The sequence below is a fragment of the Periplaneta americana genome, chromosome 4 (genome assembly GCF_040183065.1).
Source record: "Periplaneta americana isolate PAMFEO1 chromosome 4, P.americana_PAMFEO1_priV1, whole genome shotgun sequence".
NCBI lineage: Eukaryota > Metazoa > Arthropoda > Insecta > Blattodea > Blattidae > Periplaneta > Periplaneta americana.
Window position 1 is genome coordinate 72268287 of NC_091120.1, and position 18539 is coordinate 72286825.

The 18539-nt window shown below is 35.0% G+C and overlaps 1 protein-coding gene across 4 annotated transcripts in view; it reads left to right on the forward strand.

Annotated features, from left to right (window-relative positions):
* LOC138697911 (uncharacterized) overlaps positions 1-18539 on the forward strand; it is a 67127-nt gene that overhangs the window by 38291 nt on the left and 10297 nt on the right. For 2 of the 4 annotated variants that reach the window (XM_069823501.1, XM_069823504.1), the window contains exon 7: positions 16034-16109. In XM_069823501.1, coding sequence (XP_069679602.1) covers positions 16034-16055 — 22 coding nt within the window. In that variant the 3' untranslated portion in view covers positions 16056-16109. Of the gene's footprint in view, positions 1-9176; positions 9290-16033; positions 16110-18539 lie in introns of those variants that run through there. The other 2 variants (XM_069823500.1, XM_069823502.1) reach the window with 2 other exon arrangements.

The following is an 18539-nucleotide window of genomic DNA, read 5'->3' on the forward strand; positions in this document are numbered from 1 at the left end:
TTCATTTCTTATTCTGTCTGTCCATTTCACACGCTCTACTTTTCTCCATATCTAAATTTCAAATGCTTGCAGTCGCCACTCTTCACTTCGTCGTAATGTCCATGTTTCTGCCCCATACAATGCTACACTCCACACAAAGCACTTCACTAGTCTCTTCCTTAGTTTTTTTCCAGAGGTCCGCAGAAGATGCTCCTTTTACTCTCATACAGTAACTTATATACCTTCAGAGCAATTAATGCTACAGGAATGATATTTAAAACACATTCTTTAGAAAATTACAAAACTTTTCTCTGCAATAAAAATGTCATATTTTGTTTCATTCATTCAAATTCATTTCTTAAATGTAATCGTTTATCTTAATATTATTTTGCAGTCATTTTAAAGAATGTGCTTTCAAGAGTAAAAGTTATAGAGATTTTGAGTTTATCTTCAAACTGAGTGAAATACAGTAAAACCGCGTTAATCCGGACTAATTAGGGTATAAGTTGACTTGTTTTAACGAAAGTCCGGATTAACTGAAATAACGTAAAAGATCAGTGGAAAGTGCATTAAAATTCCGTTTATACAAACAAAAGACGTTTTTATGGTGTATTTAAAGGGCATAGGCTTAAATACACTATACAGTACAGTCAAATGTAAATCAACATACAATGCAGTGCATATGTGATATGATGTGCTCAACTATACTTTAATGCAAACTTGATGAATTTTCTTTCTTTTTAATACTAAAGGTGTAATATTGTAATTATTGTAATTGCATAGTTATAATGTATAAAAGTATGTCTTAAAACAAGATTCCTTAATTTAAAACAACAAGGTTCTTTAATTTTTCCAAACTTATTGTTATTTTTTTGCTTGTCCGGATTAAGCGAAGTCCGGCTTATTGGGATCCGTATTAACGAAGTTTTACTGCATAGTCATTCTAGTGATGTACTGTATCCTGGTAGTTTTTAACTCGGTTCCCATTTTATTTTATTTTAATCTCGAAAGTAAGTTGTGTCAGCAATGACATCTACATACAAAAAATAGAAAAAGAAAATCTTCTTAAACCTACACAAAACTGCCAGTACGATTATAAATTTCCTTATCGCGTGGTTTTCTATGTTATCATTAGTTTGGTTCATGCATCACTCCAAATTTATTTTTATGCTTTATGCTCAAAGGTGTTAATTTTATTTCTATTCCTATTTGGTGCTGGTCCGTTCATGTGACTTGAGATGTGTTTAGACATGATTAGTAGGGAGCGGATTTTTATGTGCTAAAAATTTAAATATATTTATTTTTTATGTGCTAACAAGTACGAAAATATTTGCTAAAAATAAAAAAAGATTTTTTTAAATAAGACAAAAATACCTTACTTAGTTTGGAAAAAAGTATGTTACTTGATACTCACTAACCACCCGTGAGTGCTAGTAGTTGGCCAAGAATTGCAGTGAACAACAAAGGTCATCTCCAAATTCTCCATAACAAATGCATGCCCATTATCTCTGAACAACGACTTATGCTGTGAAAACGATCTTTCCACATCACAGGACGTCAGACGTGCATATTTAAAGAGAGGAATGTCACAAATACATACACCATCAATTTCACCTACAGGCACACTCTCCAATACTTGAGCAACTTTACACATTATTTTATATCCACTGTTTTTCCCAAACACATTCTGCAATTTGTCCCTTAGTACTTGCACTTCTGAACCTGGTAGCGAGTCTAGTGTAATTTCCACGGCACGCACCTCCCTGTTTCAGACAACAGGTTTTTGGATGTTTCGAGTTTTTTTATGGTGTCACACAAAAAGCTTAGATTTGCTAATAGGAAAGCCAAATCGTTTTTAAACAATCATCTTTCAGTATATCTTGAAGGATATCGATTGACGAAGCCCGATAACAGGGAATCACAACAAGACGTATTGCCTTACTTGATAGACATGAGCGAGAGGCAAGAGATTTGTTTAAATTAAATAATATTTATACCGAGAGCTCTTATTTGTTGTGTTTCACAAAAAAAGCTTGGAATGAAATCATCTTCAGCAACAATAAACATTCCTAATTATGTGTTACAAGATCTCTCCTTCTTGTCCATGTTAATGTATTCTCTAATAACAACATTGATATGCTGCCTAGCAGTTCTCAGAACTTGAGGCGATACTATTACGAAAATGGATCACGGATACACCACACAGCGCTTAGAAACACGAAGCAACCAAGAATTCTTAAAAAAGATAATGTACTTCTGAGTGATATAATTGGTTTAGTTTTAAAATATTTAAAATTTCTTGTAAAAAAATTGTTTAAGTAAAAAAACTCCAAGATTTATGTGTTTATAATAGATTTCCTAAAAATATGTATTTACATAATTTTTTTGTGAAAATATGTGTTTTTATGTGAAATAAAATTCGGGTTTTAAATTTGAAACTTCATGTTCGGAATTTTTAACTTTGTTAATTGTGTTTCATCACAAGCAAAAAGAATATTTAATTACATAGAAATCCGCTCCTTAATGATTAGCATGTTGAAGATCGAAACATTTGATCGTTATCAGAATAATATTATCCTACTTCATTTCACGTTGAAGGACAGTGAAATTGCAATTACATTTATTTTAACTGAAAACAGAGAACTGAAATCTTTATGAATGAATCAGAATATGTATTTTCAAAGAACTGAAGAAAGGGACGCTGATACATGCTAAAATCGTAAACATATATGGCCGCTTTATCAGACATGCTATCTTTCATTATTCTCTGGCTCTGACGATTTGCAAGACATCAGCCCTGCTGTGAAGTCGCGGTTCACTGGGCCGTGATGCAGCTTTACGCACACGGTATATTGATTCCTGTGTACCACAATTTGCTCAGTTCGTGTAGCAACTGGCAAGTGACCGGAAAGTGACATGTCCATCACCAAGCTGATGCTATCAAAGTGGAATATCGAACTTCCTGTATGTTCAGGAAGAGTGGTTAAAAATAAAAAAAAAAACTATAAATCGGTAAAAATATTTCACGTTTTAACTACCTGGCTTTAAACAAAATATATTTCAACATTATATGAATGTAAATTACGTAAATGCAAGTTCGAAGTGTGATATGAAAACAACACTGGAGAATAGAATATAAAGGGGGAGATCAGATTCGAATTAAAATTTATGACAGTCCTACATGTCCTAATAAGTAGAGAGCAAAATTTAGTCCTAAAACCATGACATTAGGTAAACATACAATGTAATCCACAGAAAAAAATTTTTTGAAGGTGCAACAACCAATACACAAAGATGCTGACAGTACAGTAGGCTTAACGAGCAGTTGTAACTGATTCAAAAACTACTTAAAAAGGTATTAAATTACGCATTGTTTATGCTTAAAATATAACTAAGGACATGTAAGGTACAATTATTATTTACAATACAATAGGCACTATAATTAAATTATTATACTGTTACAATATAATTTACAATATACACTCATTATTTACCTGCATAATCAGGTGCAATTGTCCGTAAAACATTTGCAACGAATCTCATACCTGAATCTTTACTTTGGTTCATTGACATCCAATTTATTTTTATCTTACTTACTAATGAGCGGCTTTCAAGGAACACGGAGGTTTATTGCCGCCCTCAAATAAGCCCGCCATTGGTACCTATCCTAAGTAAGATTAATCCAGTCCGTAGCATCAAATCCCACTTCCCTCAAATTTATTTTAATATTAGGATCTATCCTTCCATTTACGTTTCGGTCTTCCCAAAGGTCTTTTTCCCTTTGGTCTTCCAACTAACATTCTATAGGCACCGTGCAAGCTCCTCTGGTGGCGACTATTGTTACGAACTACGGGACAGCAGCGATAGAGTTGTGCATGAAGCGTATGAATATACTTAACATCTCAGGTTAAATGATTAGAAATATGGATGATCCTAAAAAGCGGAAAGGTAATGCAAATTGCTGTGTTCTTGACTGTAGTAATGCTTATAGGAACACACCAACCGATATTGTTTTTATTCATTCCCAAAACAGAAAACTGAAGCGCAACGACGCTAATTATGGATCCAAGCAATACGCAGACGAAAGTAAATAAGGCTACACTGCTTGTAATCATAGTATTATTATATACTAGGCCTGATATAAAAAATAGAATGTATGTAGTATTATGTTTATAAATAACCATTAAATTAACGACAGGAATTTATCATTTAAATTTCAAAAAGTACATAATTACTGAGTTCTTTACATATATATTATATATAATATTAGCAACAATAAATAATAATATACTGTCTTATTTTTAAATGTATTCATATAGATATTTAATTCTTGATTTCAAGTGCTGATGGTTCACCTTGGAAACCAACACCCGCAGCAAGAATTTGCGGTATTCATTTTATTGGGAACGAGATCAAAACACCCCCAAAACTAGCATACCGTTCCCAGTATTTTTTATAAAAGATTACAAGAAAAAGACTGCCTCATCTTAACTAGCTCCGGAAAGGTGCGAAAGAGACGCATAAAGAAGAAGAAAAGATGAAAATTTAAGTTTTAAGGAAGGCGAATGCTCAACAAGTGTTATTTCGAAAAATGAAGTAGCCATACAGGCAGAAGTAAATGAAACCATTCTTAGTGAGTTTTTTTTTTTTCCCCCCACAATTGAATTGTGTGAATTGTCTACTCAAGTGTTTATTCCATTACTTCCCGAACTGAAGTCACATAAGACATGTTATGACAAGCGTTCAGGAACAGATGATAGGCTGTGTTTAATGAAATGCAAGGTTTCCGAAATTATTCTACGATAAAATATGAGACAAAACTACCAGACTTAATGGGAGTGACATTTGTGGTTTCGAATATATTGTTAAAATTGCTGCCAATTGAAACACAATCATACCCGTAGAATCAAAATAAGAAATATTTCCAATTCTATCATTTAACCCAAAAATAGCTACCATAGATAGTCTAAACGCCCCAAGATGTAGACCCTACATATTATTTTTGCCATTTTTATTAGTGAATTTCACATCGAAAGCTTTCGAAAAATTCTGTCCAAGAGTAAGATTAGTAAAGAAAATCGTCTACTCATATTTTCCAATTAAAATGAAAACTGGATTATCGTATTCTGCTATGAGGGTGATGTTCGGAGTTAATCGTACAATTATAATTATAATGTATTTTTACCGCCACTTTAATGTTGTTGACATCCACAACGGTTACTGTAATTTTTGGGTTTTGGCCTAGCAGAGACAGTATTCAGGAAACAATGCCTACAATATTGAAAAATGTAGAGTGACAATTAATTGTTCAGAAATGGAACAGCCATCTAATGTGGATCAGATGGTGACCTTCAAATCTAAATGCTACCGAGGCAGATCGAGTGACACATTCATAACAACTGATTGCGGATTATTGACTTTATTAGAAGGTGGTGATGAAGTCAGGTTTTCCCGGAATAATAACAAACCTCTCCGATAAAGGGATCATTGTTGTTACTCCACCGTATCTGCACGATGGTAAATTAACAGCTGAAGAAGTCGAAACTACTTACAGCGTTGCCAGTGTTCGAATTCATGTTGAAAGGTGCATTCAGCGAATTAAAATATACAGTATAACATTTTACACAAACTATCAATTGAAATGCTTCCGCATATTGATCTTGTTGTTTATTCAACGGCCCAAAGAGAAGTCTGAACCTCATAAGTGATACCAACAAGGCACCACTTATGAGGCAACTAGGCCAGAGTATCATGAGGTAGAGTGGCCAGTTCCTTTTCCCTTCCATTGCATATATCACCGACTAGCTATAAATTACACTAGTCAGACTTCATATGCATACAAAACAACATTGTTCTTCCTCTGACACACATCGTCAAGTGAGATGTACAACCTGATAACAGATGTACATATCAGCCAGAACCTCAATCAGAGGTAGTATGTTCATTATGTGTTGTGTTTTAGAGAATTTGCAGTCGCCCATTATTCAGGAAGTGTAATTAAGACTACTTGGTCTGAAATCTGATTTAAATGCCAAACAACTTCACTGAAATTTCAGGAACTTTGTAGTTACATTTTTACACTCCTCTAGCAGTACTGAACTTTCCACTGGGTCTATAAAATAATTAAAGAGTGGAGATTGCTGGGTTTGCAGTGAAAGACTTGCCCTTGGGCAGATCACTATGAATGAATGAACCCATTCTTACTAATATTACAACTTTTTATCGGCAGAAAGCCGCATGTAATTTCTATATCACATATGACTAGTGAATGACTGCGAGCCTGTAGTTAATTAGGAATTGAGACACTGCGCGGCGCCACCAGTACGATTTTGGGACCCATGCACGGTGCCTATATGCATTTTTGAATTAACCCATACGTGCTACATGCCCTGCCCATTTCAAACGGCTGGATTTGATGTTCCTAATTATGTCAGGTGAAGAATACGTTGTGCAACTTTTTCCATTCTCCTGTAACTTCATCCTTCTTACAAGCAAACATTCTCAAGGGGGCAGATAAAGAATTAGGCCTAATTTTTTTCTTCCATCATGATAATAATGTCAAAACATTTGCTTATACATATTTTGGCCACTCGAGCACAATTACGAGGGTCGTACAGAAAGTAAGATTCCCTGCGGCCATTTATTGAAAGAGAACACAATTTCATGAAAAGATGTTTTGGAACAGATACAGCAATTGTTGAGCTACTTTTCATCATATTTTCCACCGAAATTGAGACATTTGACATACTACGGGATCAACAGGGAGGTGCAGTTGACTGTCACACATCGGTTCCGATTCCAGGCGGCAGACTTCGACACAGAGATAAAAAATGTTGATCCCATATTATGACAAATGTCTCAATTTCGGTAGGGAATATGTTGAAAAATAACTCAACAATTGCTGTATCTGTTCCAATAAATCTTTCCACCAAATTATATTTCCTTTCTGTAAACAGCCTCACGGAAACGTACTTTCTGGACGGCCTTCGTAATTGCGCTCGAGAGTCCAAAATTTGTATAAGCACTTGTTTTGACATTATTAACATTCTGATTTTTTTAAAGTAGATTGGATGACAAAAGTTGCTCAGTCAAATAGTGCCAGACATATCCCATGTTAATTCTGCGGTTAATTTCCTTTAGAGTGTAGGCTAATTTATTTTTTATCTAATACTATTAAGTATTATTTCCGCAAAATTGCTTCTCGAGTTCTTTTCTATTGACAAAAATTGTCATAAAACCTAATAAGAATAATTTTACAGTTTTCAAATGGAGTGCCAGCAAGCACTAACATGTAATATGTTGATAAAATTTACTATTTATTGCTTGCAACTGATAACGATAAAGGTATAATTATACAGTATCTTTCTCTTCTTCTATCTTAACAACTTAACCTATTCATAATATGAGATTAGTAATCTCTAATAACCTAAGCACCTTACATAACACTTTTTTATTATTAGTTTAAGAGTACTAGGTTCCGAACTCCTTCACAAACAGTACTATTATAGAACTGTGAGTTTCTTGTCTTCGGTTTAGACCAATCCTGGGCACAACGGGGAAGTGAAACGGAACTCAAAAATCCCCGTCCATGTCTTTTTCGCTTACACTGTTTATAAACAAACGCATAGTAGGCACTGTGCATCAGTAGTGGAATTCAGGCGATCAGCGAGAGCCGAAAGTTAGTAAAAGCTATGATGCCTGTCTTATACAAATCGTCACTGAGCAATTCGAATCTTCCTGTGTACTCGTCTCAGCCAGGGAAAGATGGTGTGGGGAGTTAATCGAAGATTACTTACTTACAAATGGCTTTTAAGGAGCCCGCAGGTTCATTGCCGCTCTCACATAAGCCCCCCCATCGGTCCCTATCCTATGCAAGATTAATCCATTCTATCATCATATTCCATCTCCCCTAAATTCATTTTATTATTATCCTCCCACCTACGTCTCGACCTACCCAAAGGTCTTTTTCCCTTCGGTCTCCCAACTAACACTCTATATGCATTTCTGGATTCGCCCATGCGTGCTACATGCCCTGCTCATCTCAAACGTCTGGATTTAATGTTCCTAATTATGTCATGTGAAGAATAAAATGCGTGCAGTTCTGCGTTGTGTAACTTTCTCCATTTTCCTGTAACTTCATCCCTCTTAGCCCCAAATATTTTCCTAAGAACCTTACTGTCAAACACCCTTAATCTCTGTTCCTCTCTCAAAGTGAGAGTCCAAGTTTCATAACCATACAGAACAACCGGTAATATAACCGTTTTATAAATTCCAATTGAAGATTAGAGTAGAAAATATAATTTTGCATGCTATAATTTTCTGTGAACAATAGTATACGGTTTAATTCATGAAGGCACGTTGCGCGTCCTGAGGGCACCGCTTCAGCTTTATCAAGAATGATTTGAGCTGCTTCGAATTTCTTTACATTCAACGTTTGTTGCTGGTGCTCAAAGATATTTTGGAATTTATTTTCTGAACAATGGCTACTAACCAAATAATTAAAGCTGTATGTTATTAATTTAAGGTGTGAGATAGAGGAAAATTGTTATTTAGCTTTTTATGTAGTTAAATGTGCTTTACGCTCTTCATAAGCTTGACAGCTGAAATAGTTGCACTCCGTAATTCAGCCTAAAAGAAAAGAAAATTGACTAAATTGACTAATAGCATAGGCCTACATAGAAACAAGAAAACACACGTCAAACCCCAAGTTTAGTTTATGGATTTACTTTGAAGACGGACATGGAAAGGTCCACAAAAAAAAACGGGCTAACAACTAAACATACACACACACACACACACACACACATGCATATATATTTTTTGAGAAGAAAGAATTTGCATCAATCTTATCGGTCATTATAGTGATAAAATGATTAAATTTATAGTGAATATCATTCTACTCAATTTTTCCAGCAGGATTTACGCCATGGATGTTACAAAAATAAGAATCGCTATTTTCATTTAAAAAATATCGAAATACAAGTATACACTGTTTTCTGAATCCTGATTTACATACAAATAATACCTATTTAGTTGTCCACTTTTATTATAAATGTCTCCCAAATTTTCGTCAACAAGAATATTCAATTCTCATTTCCAGTACTACTCTTATTACATCCAAGGTTTCGAAGAGAAAAACAAGAACATTGTAGAAGGTTTCCACCACCTTCAATATACTAAAACTATTTTGTTTATAGCCTTCGTAATGGCAGAGATGTCCCTGGCGATAGACTGGGTACCAGTTATGAAGAGGGCCTGCGTATCCCACTCCTTGAGGAGCGGCACTATACGTATCGGCTGGCTCGGAGAGGTGAGATATGAGAGTTTTACTCACCACAGAAATCAGACCTGAAAAGATTAAAACAAAAGCTATAAATAACCAGTATAATATAAGGCAGAATAAGTAGTAGTAGTAGTAGTAGTAGTAGTAGTAGTAGTAGTAGTAGTAGTAGTAGCAGCAGTAGTAGCAGTAGTAGTAGTAGTAGTAGTAGTAGCAGCAGCAGCAGCAGCAGCAGCACTGAGTAATATTAGTACTAGTAGTGGTAGTAGTAGTGAATATTAGTTACTTATAGACCTCTGCATTTTCATGGAAACGGCCGACTGGAGCTCACCGATCAGTATTCGGTTGTGAAGAAGGCAGCCGAGAAATGATTCGCTCGAGCGCATGCAATAGAGAATTTATAACCGATCGGTTGAAAGTTTTCTCGATCGGCCACGAGCGCTCGAGGTTGTTGTACTACAATTACATCACCCTTTAATGCCTGATACCCAAAACAGCCTACCTAAGAACGTTACCATTTGCTCTTGTTTCAGAAAGTACCAAATGCAGGAGGTATTTTGAACATTTAAATAAGGAAACATAATTTTTAAATAACACAATTCTTTAAATTAAATAATGCTTTGTACTATCAGTAATGTTATTCAGCATCCTCCTTTTCAAACTCATTATATCAATAATGAAAATGTTTAATGTAGCTTAGTAAATATATGATTGCATAAAAAGAAAAGAGATTTTGTAATGCGTCTCAAATCTCTTCAAAAGCAGACATAATCTAATTTTGTCACAGTATTTAATAAAAATAAAGCAAATGTTCATATTCACTTTGTTAAAAATTTTTACAATAGTGTAGATATATATTAAGAGATGCTTAATCATAGACAATGATTGACATTGGATCTACTTATGGTAAGTGGATGCAGATTCTATTATTTCACATTCAACGACTACAACCGGAAATACCAAGGATGGGTCATAAAAAATCATGCTGAAGTTATTTCAAAATTACAAGAATCAATGTAAAAATCGCCATTTCGTTTTTAAATTAATAATTTTTGTTCAATCTTATCTAGAATTTCCGCATTGGTTTCTTCAACGATTTACCTTTGTCCTCTGACATTACGAATACAGCTGTTACAAAATATTATAACTGTTCGGTTGAACTAGAGGATAAACACGAACATACTTTTTTATATTTTTCAGTGCTACTTATATTTCATATTTATATTCTTATAGACAACGTAGTTTGCTAAATTTTATTTTGTTTCAACGATTTACTAATTTATTATTATTTAAATATTTTATTGTAATTTTTTATTCAATCTGATATTCTGTATACCTTCTAGATTCACTAATCAGGTGATAGAGCATCAGACAGTTTAATAATGATTTCCGTAGCGCATATTGTAAACACATCGATCGAAGACAGTTTTCAGTCTATGATACCCTTCAAACGAATGAGATCGACCGGTCGACCGTGAGCTTCATCGGGTGTTTCTCTTTCTGCAGAGTCAGGACACGCGGCAGTCAGCCTGCTCAGCGATAGACCGACCGCACACACATCATGACTCTCGATCGTCGTTTGTATTGGAATGCAGAGCTCTAGTTACTTATCACTTACTAAGCTCGCCATCGGTCCCTATCCTGAGCAAGATTAACCATTTTTTTATTCATTTTGTAAGTGTTCCACCTAAGTCTCTGGATAATATCAATGAATGTTTTTTGGTTTCAATTAATGACTTATACAATATTCAAGGAATAAGAGCTCCATTTTCAATTGAGTATGCTGCAATTTGTTTAATTCCTTATTTTACGAGACTATATTAACTGCTAAGTTTACTTAGCTTCTGGAATGAGATAAAGATGGTAATGGCAGCAAAATGAGCCCAGAGTCCAGCGCCGAAATTTTTTTTGTAGGTTATTTTACAACGCTTTGTCAACATCTTAGATTATTTAGCGTCTGAATGAGATGAAGGTGGTAATGCCGGTGAAATGAATCCGGGGTCCAGCACCGAAAGTTACCCAGCACGCTGAAAATTATCCAGTATTTGTTCTTAATGAGTTGAGGGTAAACCCCGAAAAAGACTCAACCAGGTAACTTGTTCCAACCACATTTGAAACCGTGCCCGCTCATTTCGCAGTTAAACATGTTAACCGTTACTCCACAGCGGTGGATCGTAAGTCGCTATCAAACACTGTATTTTCTACGTAGAAAAATTGTGTTAGAGACAATTAGAGCCCCTTCAGACGAAGCCAATTTTAGAAGCGCTGCTGTTTGTGAATAATGGAAGTAAATGGGGGCCGTCACACACACAACCATTAAAAGTAGCCACGCCAATATTTTGGTGGCTCGTCTGTGGAGCTGCTAACGGACGACTGTTGGGCCACTGCTTCAGCAGTATAGGCCCACAGTCTATTGTGCCAAGACTTTTTTTCCGAATTTCATTGATAATTCCAGCTCGAAGCTCTTGAAATGATTTCTTAAACATGCAAAAATACGAAACAAAAAGAAAAACAAAACAAAAAAATACCTTTTTTATTCCTGATGTAAAATCATGAAATAAAGTGGATGTAGTCCTCGATTCAGTCTTTCTAAAATCAATTAATGGACTCGGATGCTTCTTACATTTCTTTCTTTATTCTTTCTCCGTATGAGAAGCGTCACCATAAGTATATCTCCGTCTCTGTCCATGTTACTAGAAGATTGATAAATGCTCTACAATATTTAGTGTATCAAACGCGCGTTTGCAGCGCCATTAACGAGCCACTAATGGCACTGTTAAGTGGCCTTGTCTGAAGGTGCCCTTAATGTACACGTACGACTATTTTTTTTCTAAATTTGTACAAATTAATAATTATTACAATTGCCTAGGATTTAAACCGGAAAGTGTATATTAAAGCCCAATTTCTTATTTTATGGATTACAAATATTTTTTTCATCATATTATTTGGCTGCATATTAAGTAACACGACTGTCTACCGTATAAGAACGAAATTTTCTAATAAGGCCCAGTCCAAATCACGAAATAAAAGTAATGTATGAAAATCAACAAAGATGAAAATGTTTAATTATTAATTAACCAACAGAACCTGCTGGAGATTTTAATTATTATTTTCGTTACATTATGAAAATCTAAAATTAATTTAAAATAATGCGATCAAATTAAAACCTTAATAGGATTGAATTATTAAAATGTCGCTCGAGCAAGCAAATCAATATTGCTGACATACAATATCTAACAGATGCGAAAACAAGTAAAACAAGGTTGTCAGTTAAATGACCGTTGTAGAAAGATGAATAATTTTGTAAAGCTTTTTTTTTTTACTTCGCGTTGTATTTTTAGTGTGGAACATACATTAACGCTCTTATACATTTTATTTCACTGATATATTTACTGTACATATAAATATTAATTAAATCTGTCTTAGCCTACAAAAATACATATTTTAAACCTCCTCTTACCAAGTATAGGTACATTTTTACAGTTTATAGGTCTATTGATGTTAAAATATGAATGAACCTATAGTAATTCTTAAAAATGCTCCAATACATGAGATAAAATAAAAAAAATATAGGCCTAATTCATTGCTCTTTCATAGGTATGTGGTAACTCGTATAAAAATTGAGAAATGCATATTATTAAGAAATTTCCAGACGTTACTGCAGATTAAGGAAATTACACAGAATTGTTTTTACAGGTGTTATTCCAAAGCATTAATTATAGCCTCTTGGCGTACCACAAACTTCCGATATAATATACTGAAAGCGCCAATTTGGACATTAAAAACACCGTAGACTGTTCAACATTCCCTTCCAAACTTTTTCCAGACTTAGAACTGATTTTGCATGGTTTACATTTGGCTTAAAATATTGTACATTAAATTCCATGTACCGATATAGACAAATATCTTCAATAAATAAAACACGCCTTTTCACAGGTTGCCAGGTAATGTTGAACTGCCACACATTAAAAAAATCAAGAAAAGCTGTCTTTGGAAAACTATTCATTATTAGTGCATGATAGGCCTATATTTATATTTTTATCCAAGTTTATGGGATTTTAGTCTTCTGAAAATTCCATTTAATTTCGAATAGGCTTCTTACTGGACCTGTTTTAGAATGCAAATAATTATGTGAACTCATGGATGAGATGAATAAAAATATTTGATTTGGTTTTGCGAGAGGTTAATAATATACAACAGACGTCAGCAGGTCAAATGTAGCACTAAACAAGAGAGATACTTCGCGCACAGAGGTCGCATATGCTACATTACGTCGTTCATTACGTCAGGAAGAGGTAGAATATCTATTGGATTCTTACCGGGTGTTTCATAATTATACATATAAAATATAGGGGTGACTAGAGGAAAATAAAACAAGGCAAAAAGTCATAAACATACTTCTGGAAACCAGCTATTTCTGAGATATGATGCCATCGCTGTGGCTGAATACACCTCGTACATTTGCAACCTTCACAACGTTCTGATCTCATTTCTTACCTGGCACACTTAATGGTCATGCGTACCTATATTTTTACATGACCTACGCGACCTTTTGGATGACGTACCTCTTTGGGAATTGTAGCTGTTGTAGGACGGAAGACCGTCTCACTTTCATTCGAACATTCGAGAATTTTTCTGCACAAGCTTCCATAATAGGCGTATCGACCGTAACTTGCCAAATCCATGACCTCCCAGTTCCCCCAACCTCAATCTTCTGGATTTTATTGTTTGAGAATATTTTTAATATTTTGTGAATTTCAGCCCTGTTTATAATGTTAAACTCCAGGAACACACTATCAATAGTTACTAACGCATTGGAGACACCCTAGGGATATTCGGAAGTGTATCATTACTAATGAGGAAACGTGCTGATGCTTGCCTTATCATGAACTGTGGTCTTAATAATAATAATAATAATAATAATAATAATAATAATAATAATAATAATAATAATAATAATTTATTTTAGTTAGTAGAGTTAAGGCCGTAAGGCCTTCTCTTTCACTCAACTAGCAAAAGTATACACACATATGAATGAACTTACAAGCCACGAAGAACACAATTTTGTTTCGATAAAATTACGTGCATACAAGAGTTACCTGTGAATTAAACAGTAAAATACTATTAACTATTAATTAAACAGTGAAGTACAAACGTGTAGCAGAATTAAACTAATATACCGTACACAAAATGTTAATATATTTCAAATAGTGTGTCATAGTAAGAAGAGATTGTCCCGCGCCGTGGCGTCATGGTATAAGGCATCCTGCCTATGACTCGCGTTACGGAATGTGCACTGATTCGTGTCCTCATGGGGGAAGAAATTTTCTCATTAAATTTCGGCCAGTGTGTGGGACCGGTACCCACCCAGCATTGTGATGAACTTGGGGAGTTACAATAGGTAGCGAAATTCGGTTGCGAAAGTCAGCCATAATGCATGGGGTGATCATCGTGCTAACCACACGGTACATCTATTCTGGTTGGATGATCGTCCATTTCTGCTTCGACATGTGAACGTGAGGCCAGCAACCGACTGGTCGGTCTGGGCCCTTCAAGGGCTGTGGCGCCACGGATTATTAGAAGGAGGAGATTATTATGGGACAATTGTAAAAATACAGCGCTATCAGAATGCATGTCTAAAGGAAGATGTTATGTAGTCAGTAACCGTTAAAGTGAGTAGGTATGGTTAGAGTGAATTGCTACGAAGGTTATCCTTTAAGCTGTTTTTTTTAGTGTTTATTGTCTTGCACATATGTTTGTCTCATTAGAACTTCTTGCCTTATTTCCTTGTTCTCTATTCATCCCTGCAATTTGTACCTATAATTGTGAAATAACCTATAAGTTAACACAGGCCGCTTTTAAAAATGTTAGAGAACAAGTGTACTCCTTTTTACAGGGGAACTATGAGCTCATTTCGATACCTACACTCAAATTGCGTAAATTGTTACATCTTCACAGCAGAGATATAGGCCACAAGTTAGATGCCCATACTCTACAATTCATTCATCCTTAGTTTCCTGCCCAAGGGCAAGTCTTTCACTTGCAAACCCAGTATTCTCCAATCTTCCCTATGTTCAGACTTCCCCTTAGTCTCCGCTCACCATCCATATATCTTAATATTGTCTATTATCCGTTATCTTATTCTGCTCCGAAATTTTCTCCCGTTTACCTTCACTAACATTTAGTATTAATTCGAACTATTTTGTTTGGGGTATGTATCGCTGAAAAGATCTGTATGCGTAGATTGAGGAGGGATTTCGACTTAAGTTCATTAACAGTTCCCTTATATTGAAATTATAACCTAGATGTTGACAAAGAGAGAAGCGGATATGACTTATTACTAAATACTAAGTCACAAATCACAGCTTTCTCAGTGGCAAGAACATTGAATTATATCAATACTGAAATAGCATTAAGCGAAAGTACTTACAATTAAGCTTACAATAGTTAAGTACATGCTGTTCTCAAGAATTACCAAACATGTGTGCGGTAACGAAAACAGCGGTAAACGGGGAGATGTTAGAAAGTATTAGCACAGTCTAGTATATACAGTCACAAAGCTCAATACGTAGTAAATATGCATCCATAGATAGTTGCTAACCACTAGGATCGCTACTATCGCCTCATTACAGACAATGCGAAATATTACCTGCACAGTCTATTGTTCCTAGTACCCTCAAAACTCAAGCTTCGTGACTGTATATACTAGACTGTGGTATTAGCGCACAGAGAACGTTCACAAAACCTCTAACTTTTCTCTTTGCCTGTTCACAGGCTGCAACTGTGCTCACCATGATGGCGGCCGTGCTTGAGCTGGCGAGTCTTGGACTGGATTGTGGTGTGCGACATGGTGAGCAGTTCGATCATCGCCATTATTTCATTCATTCATGGTTTTCTGTCCAAGGGCAAGTCTTCCAGTGAAAACCCAGCATTCTCCTATCTTTCCGCAAATAATTCATATATCTGAATGTTGTCTATCATCTGATATCTTCTTCTGCTCCGAAATTTTCTTCCCTTCACCATTCCTTCCAGTGAATCCTTCAGTAGGCAGTTTCTTCTTAGCCAGTAGCTCAATCTATTTCTTTTTCTCTTCTTCATCAGTTCCAGCATTGTTCTTTCTTTACTCACTCTTTTTAGCACAACTTTATTTCTTATCAGAGACGGCTTTTCAGGTAAACCAAGTGAAGCACAACTTCACCACAGAATTTAAAAAAAAATTGAAAAATTCACTTTACTTTTACTATATATCACAATGCGACTGATTTTATGTTATTTATGTTTATATAAGTTCAAAAATCGCGCAGCGCAGAAGAATAAATTAACGAACACAACGCCGGTGAATCCACTTTTTGCATTGTGACATTCTATTTCGCTTGCTATGGTTACCGTAGCGATACGTTTAAGTTCTGCGTTTGTGAAATGAGCTCGATTTTTCTCCTGTTCGTGTTTTACTCAACTATGCTTACCATGGCAACAAGCCTACACTCCTCGCCCCGCAACAAAAGTTAATATAGTGGCTTTGGTCAGAAGTGAAATAGTCGTGGGTAACGTGAAATAGTAGATGAGACGAACTGACAACGTACCACCAATCAACGACAAAAGGACTAATCAGGGTAGCCAGCTCTAACAATGAAAATTACAGAAATTTAAAAGCATAAAATTAGTTTCGCCCATAGAAAAGATATAATAAATTAATATATTTGTCATTTTTAACCGTTTTGTTAAAGAAGCAAGCATGAGTCTTGAGAAAAGTGAAAATACATATAATGTAAGAGGAATTAAAAAAAAAAAACTTTGTTATGGTTTTAGCGTTGTAAATACTACTGCAACTTACTCGTATATAAATTTTGCCGCGGTTTTGTGAGTGTGCATAAAGATCGCATTGTGTGCCCTATAATTATTTTCTCTATTGTTCTTGTTACATTAGTTATTAGGCCTGTTTTAAATTAAGAGTAGTATTTGTTCATAAAATCAGTGTTTTTTTTAGAGATTTAGGGTTGTTTATTAAAAAGTTCGTCTGTGGAAAGTTTTTCTTCCATGAATCGCATTAAAAATTATTTGCGTAGTTCCGTGTCATAACAAAGGCTCACGTCACTCGCAAATATTTCCATGTAGAAGCAAATTGTGCACAGAATTATGAAAAAATCAGCCTTTCCACGATGATGTTACTAATAAACCCGCTGCCATGAACAGAAGGATTCAACTTGTCTTCAAAAAATTGGTATGATTATTTATTACCATTAATTTATGGCTACTTTATTATTATTATTATTGTTATTATTATTATTGTTATTGTTATTATTATTATTATTATTATTACTGTCGTAATCATCATCAATGTCACGTATTTTAAATATATAGGTATTTAATATACATAGGCACATAGCACTTCACTAATATCTTCCATAGTTCCTTTTCCAGAGGTGCGCAGAAGATCCTCTTTTTCTATTAAAAGCTTCCTGCTATTCTCCTTTGGACTTCCTGGCAGCAGCTCATGTTACTACTTACAGTACGCCCAAGTATTTGAAACTGTTCATTTGTTCCACTGCCTCAATTCGAATCGGCAAGCATATGATTTTAGTTTTCTTCCAATAACCATGGTCTTCGTCTTATTAGCACTTATCTTCATCCCATACTGCTCACAACAGTCATTTAGCTCCAGTAGCATCCCCCTTAGTATCGTCTCCTCTTCTGCTAACAACGCCGTATCATTTCAAATCGTATGCATTTTATTCTTGTTTCTCCTCCTAATACCCCTCCCATGTTTTGAAAACAATTATTCACTAAATCCTCCAAGTTGATGTTGAACAGGGTAGGTGGTAAAGGGCATTCTTGTCGTATTCCTCTACCTATTCTACATCCCTTCGACATTTTTTCTCCTATCCTGACTTTGACACGTTTCGTATAAAGGTTACAGAATAACCTCCCATATTTACAATTCACAACAACTTTCTGCAGGATCCTCATGTTTATTCCAATCCACTCTGTCATAGCCTTTTTCAGGTCCACAAATACTACATACACTTCTTTATTTTTCTCTAGAAAGTTTCGCCGATTCTTCGCAGCAATCCAATTGCATCTCTCGCAATTTTTTCCTTCATGAAGCTAAACTACCCTTCTTCCAACTTTCCTTCCATCTTATAACATAAACGTCCTTGTTCTTATTATGTTATTTTTCTTTTGTTTATATAGATATTAATTTAGTGCAGAATATTATTTTTTAAATTTCATTGTGTATTTTTTAACATTAATTTACATTTTCTTTTTTGTTCATTTAAAT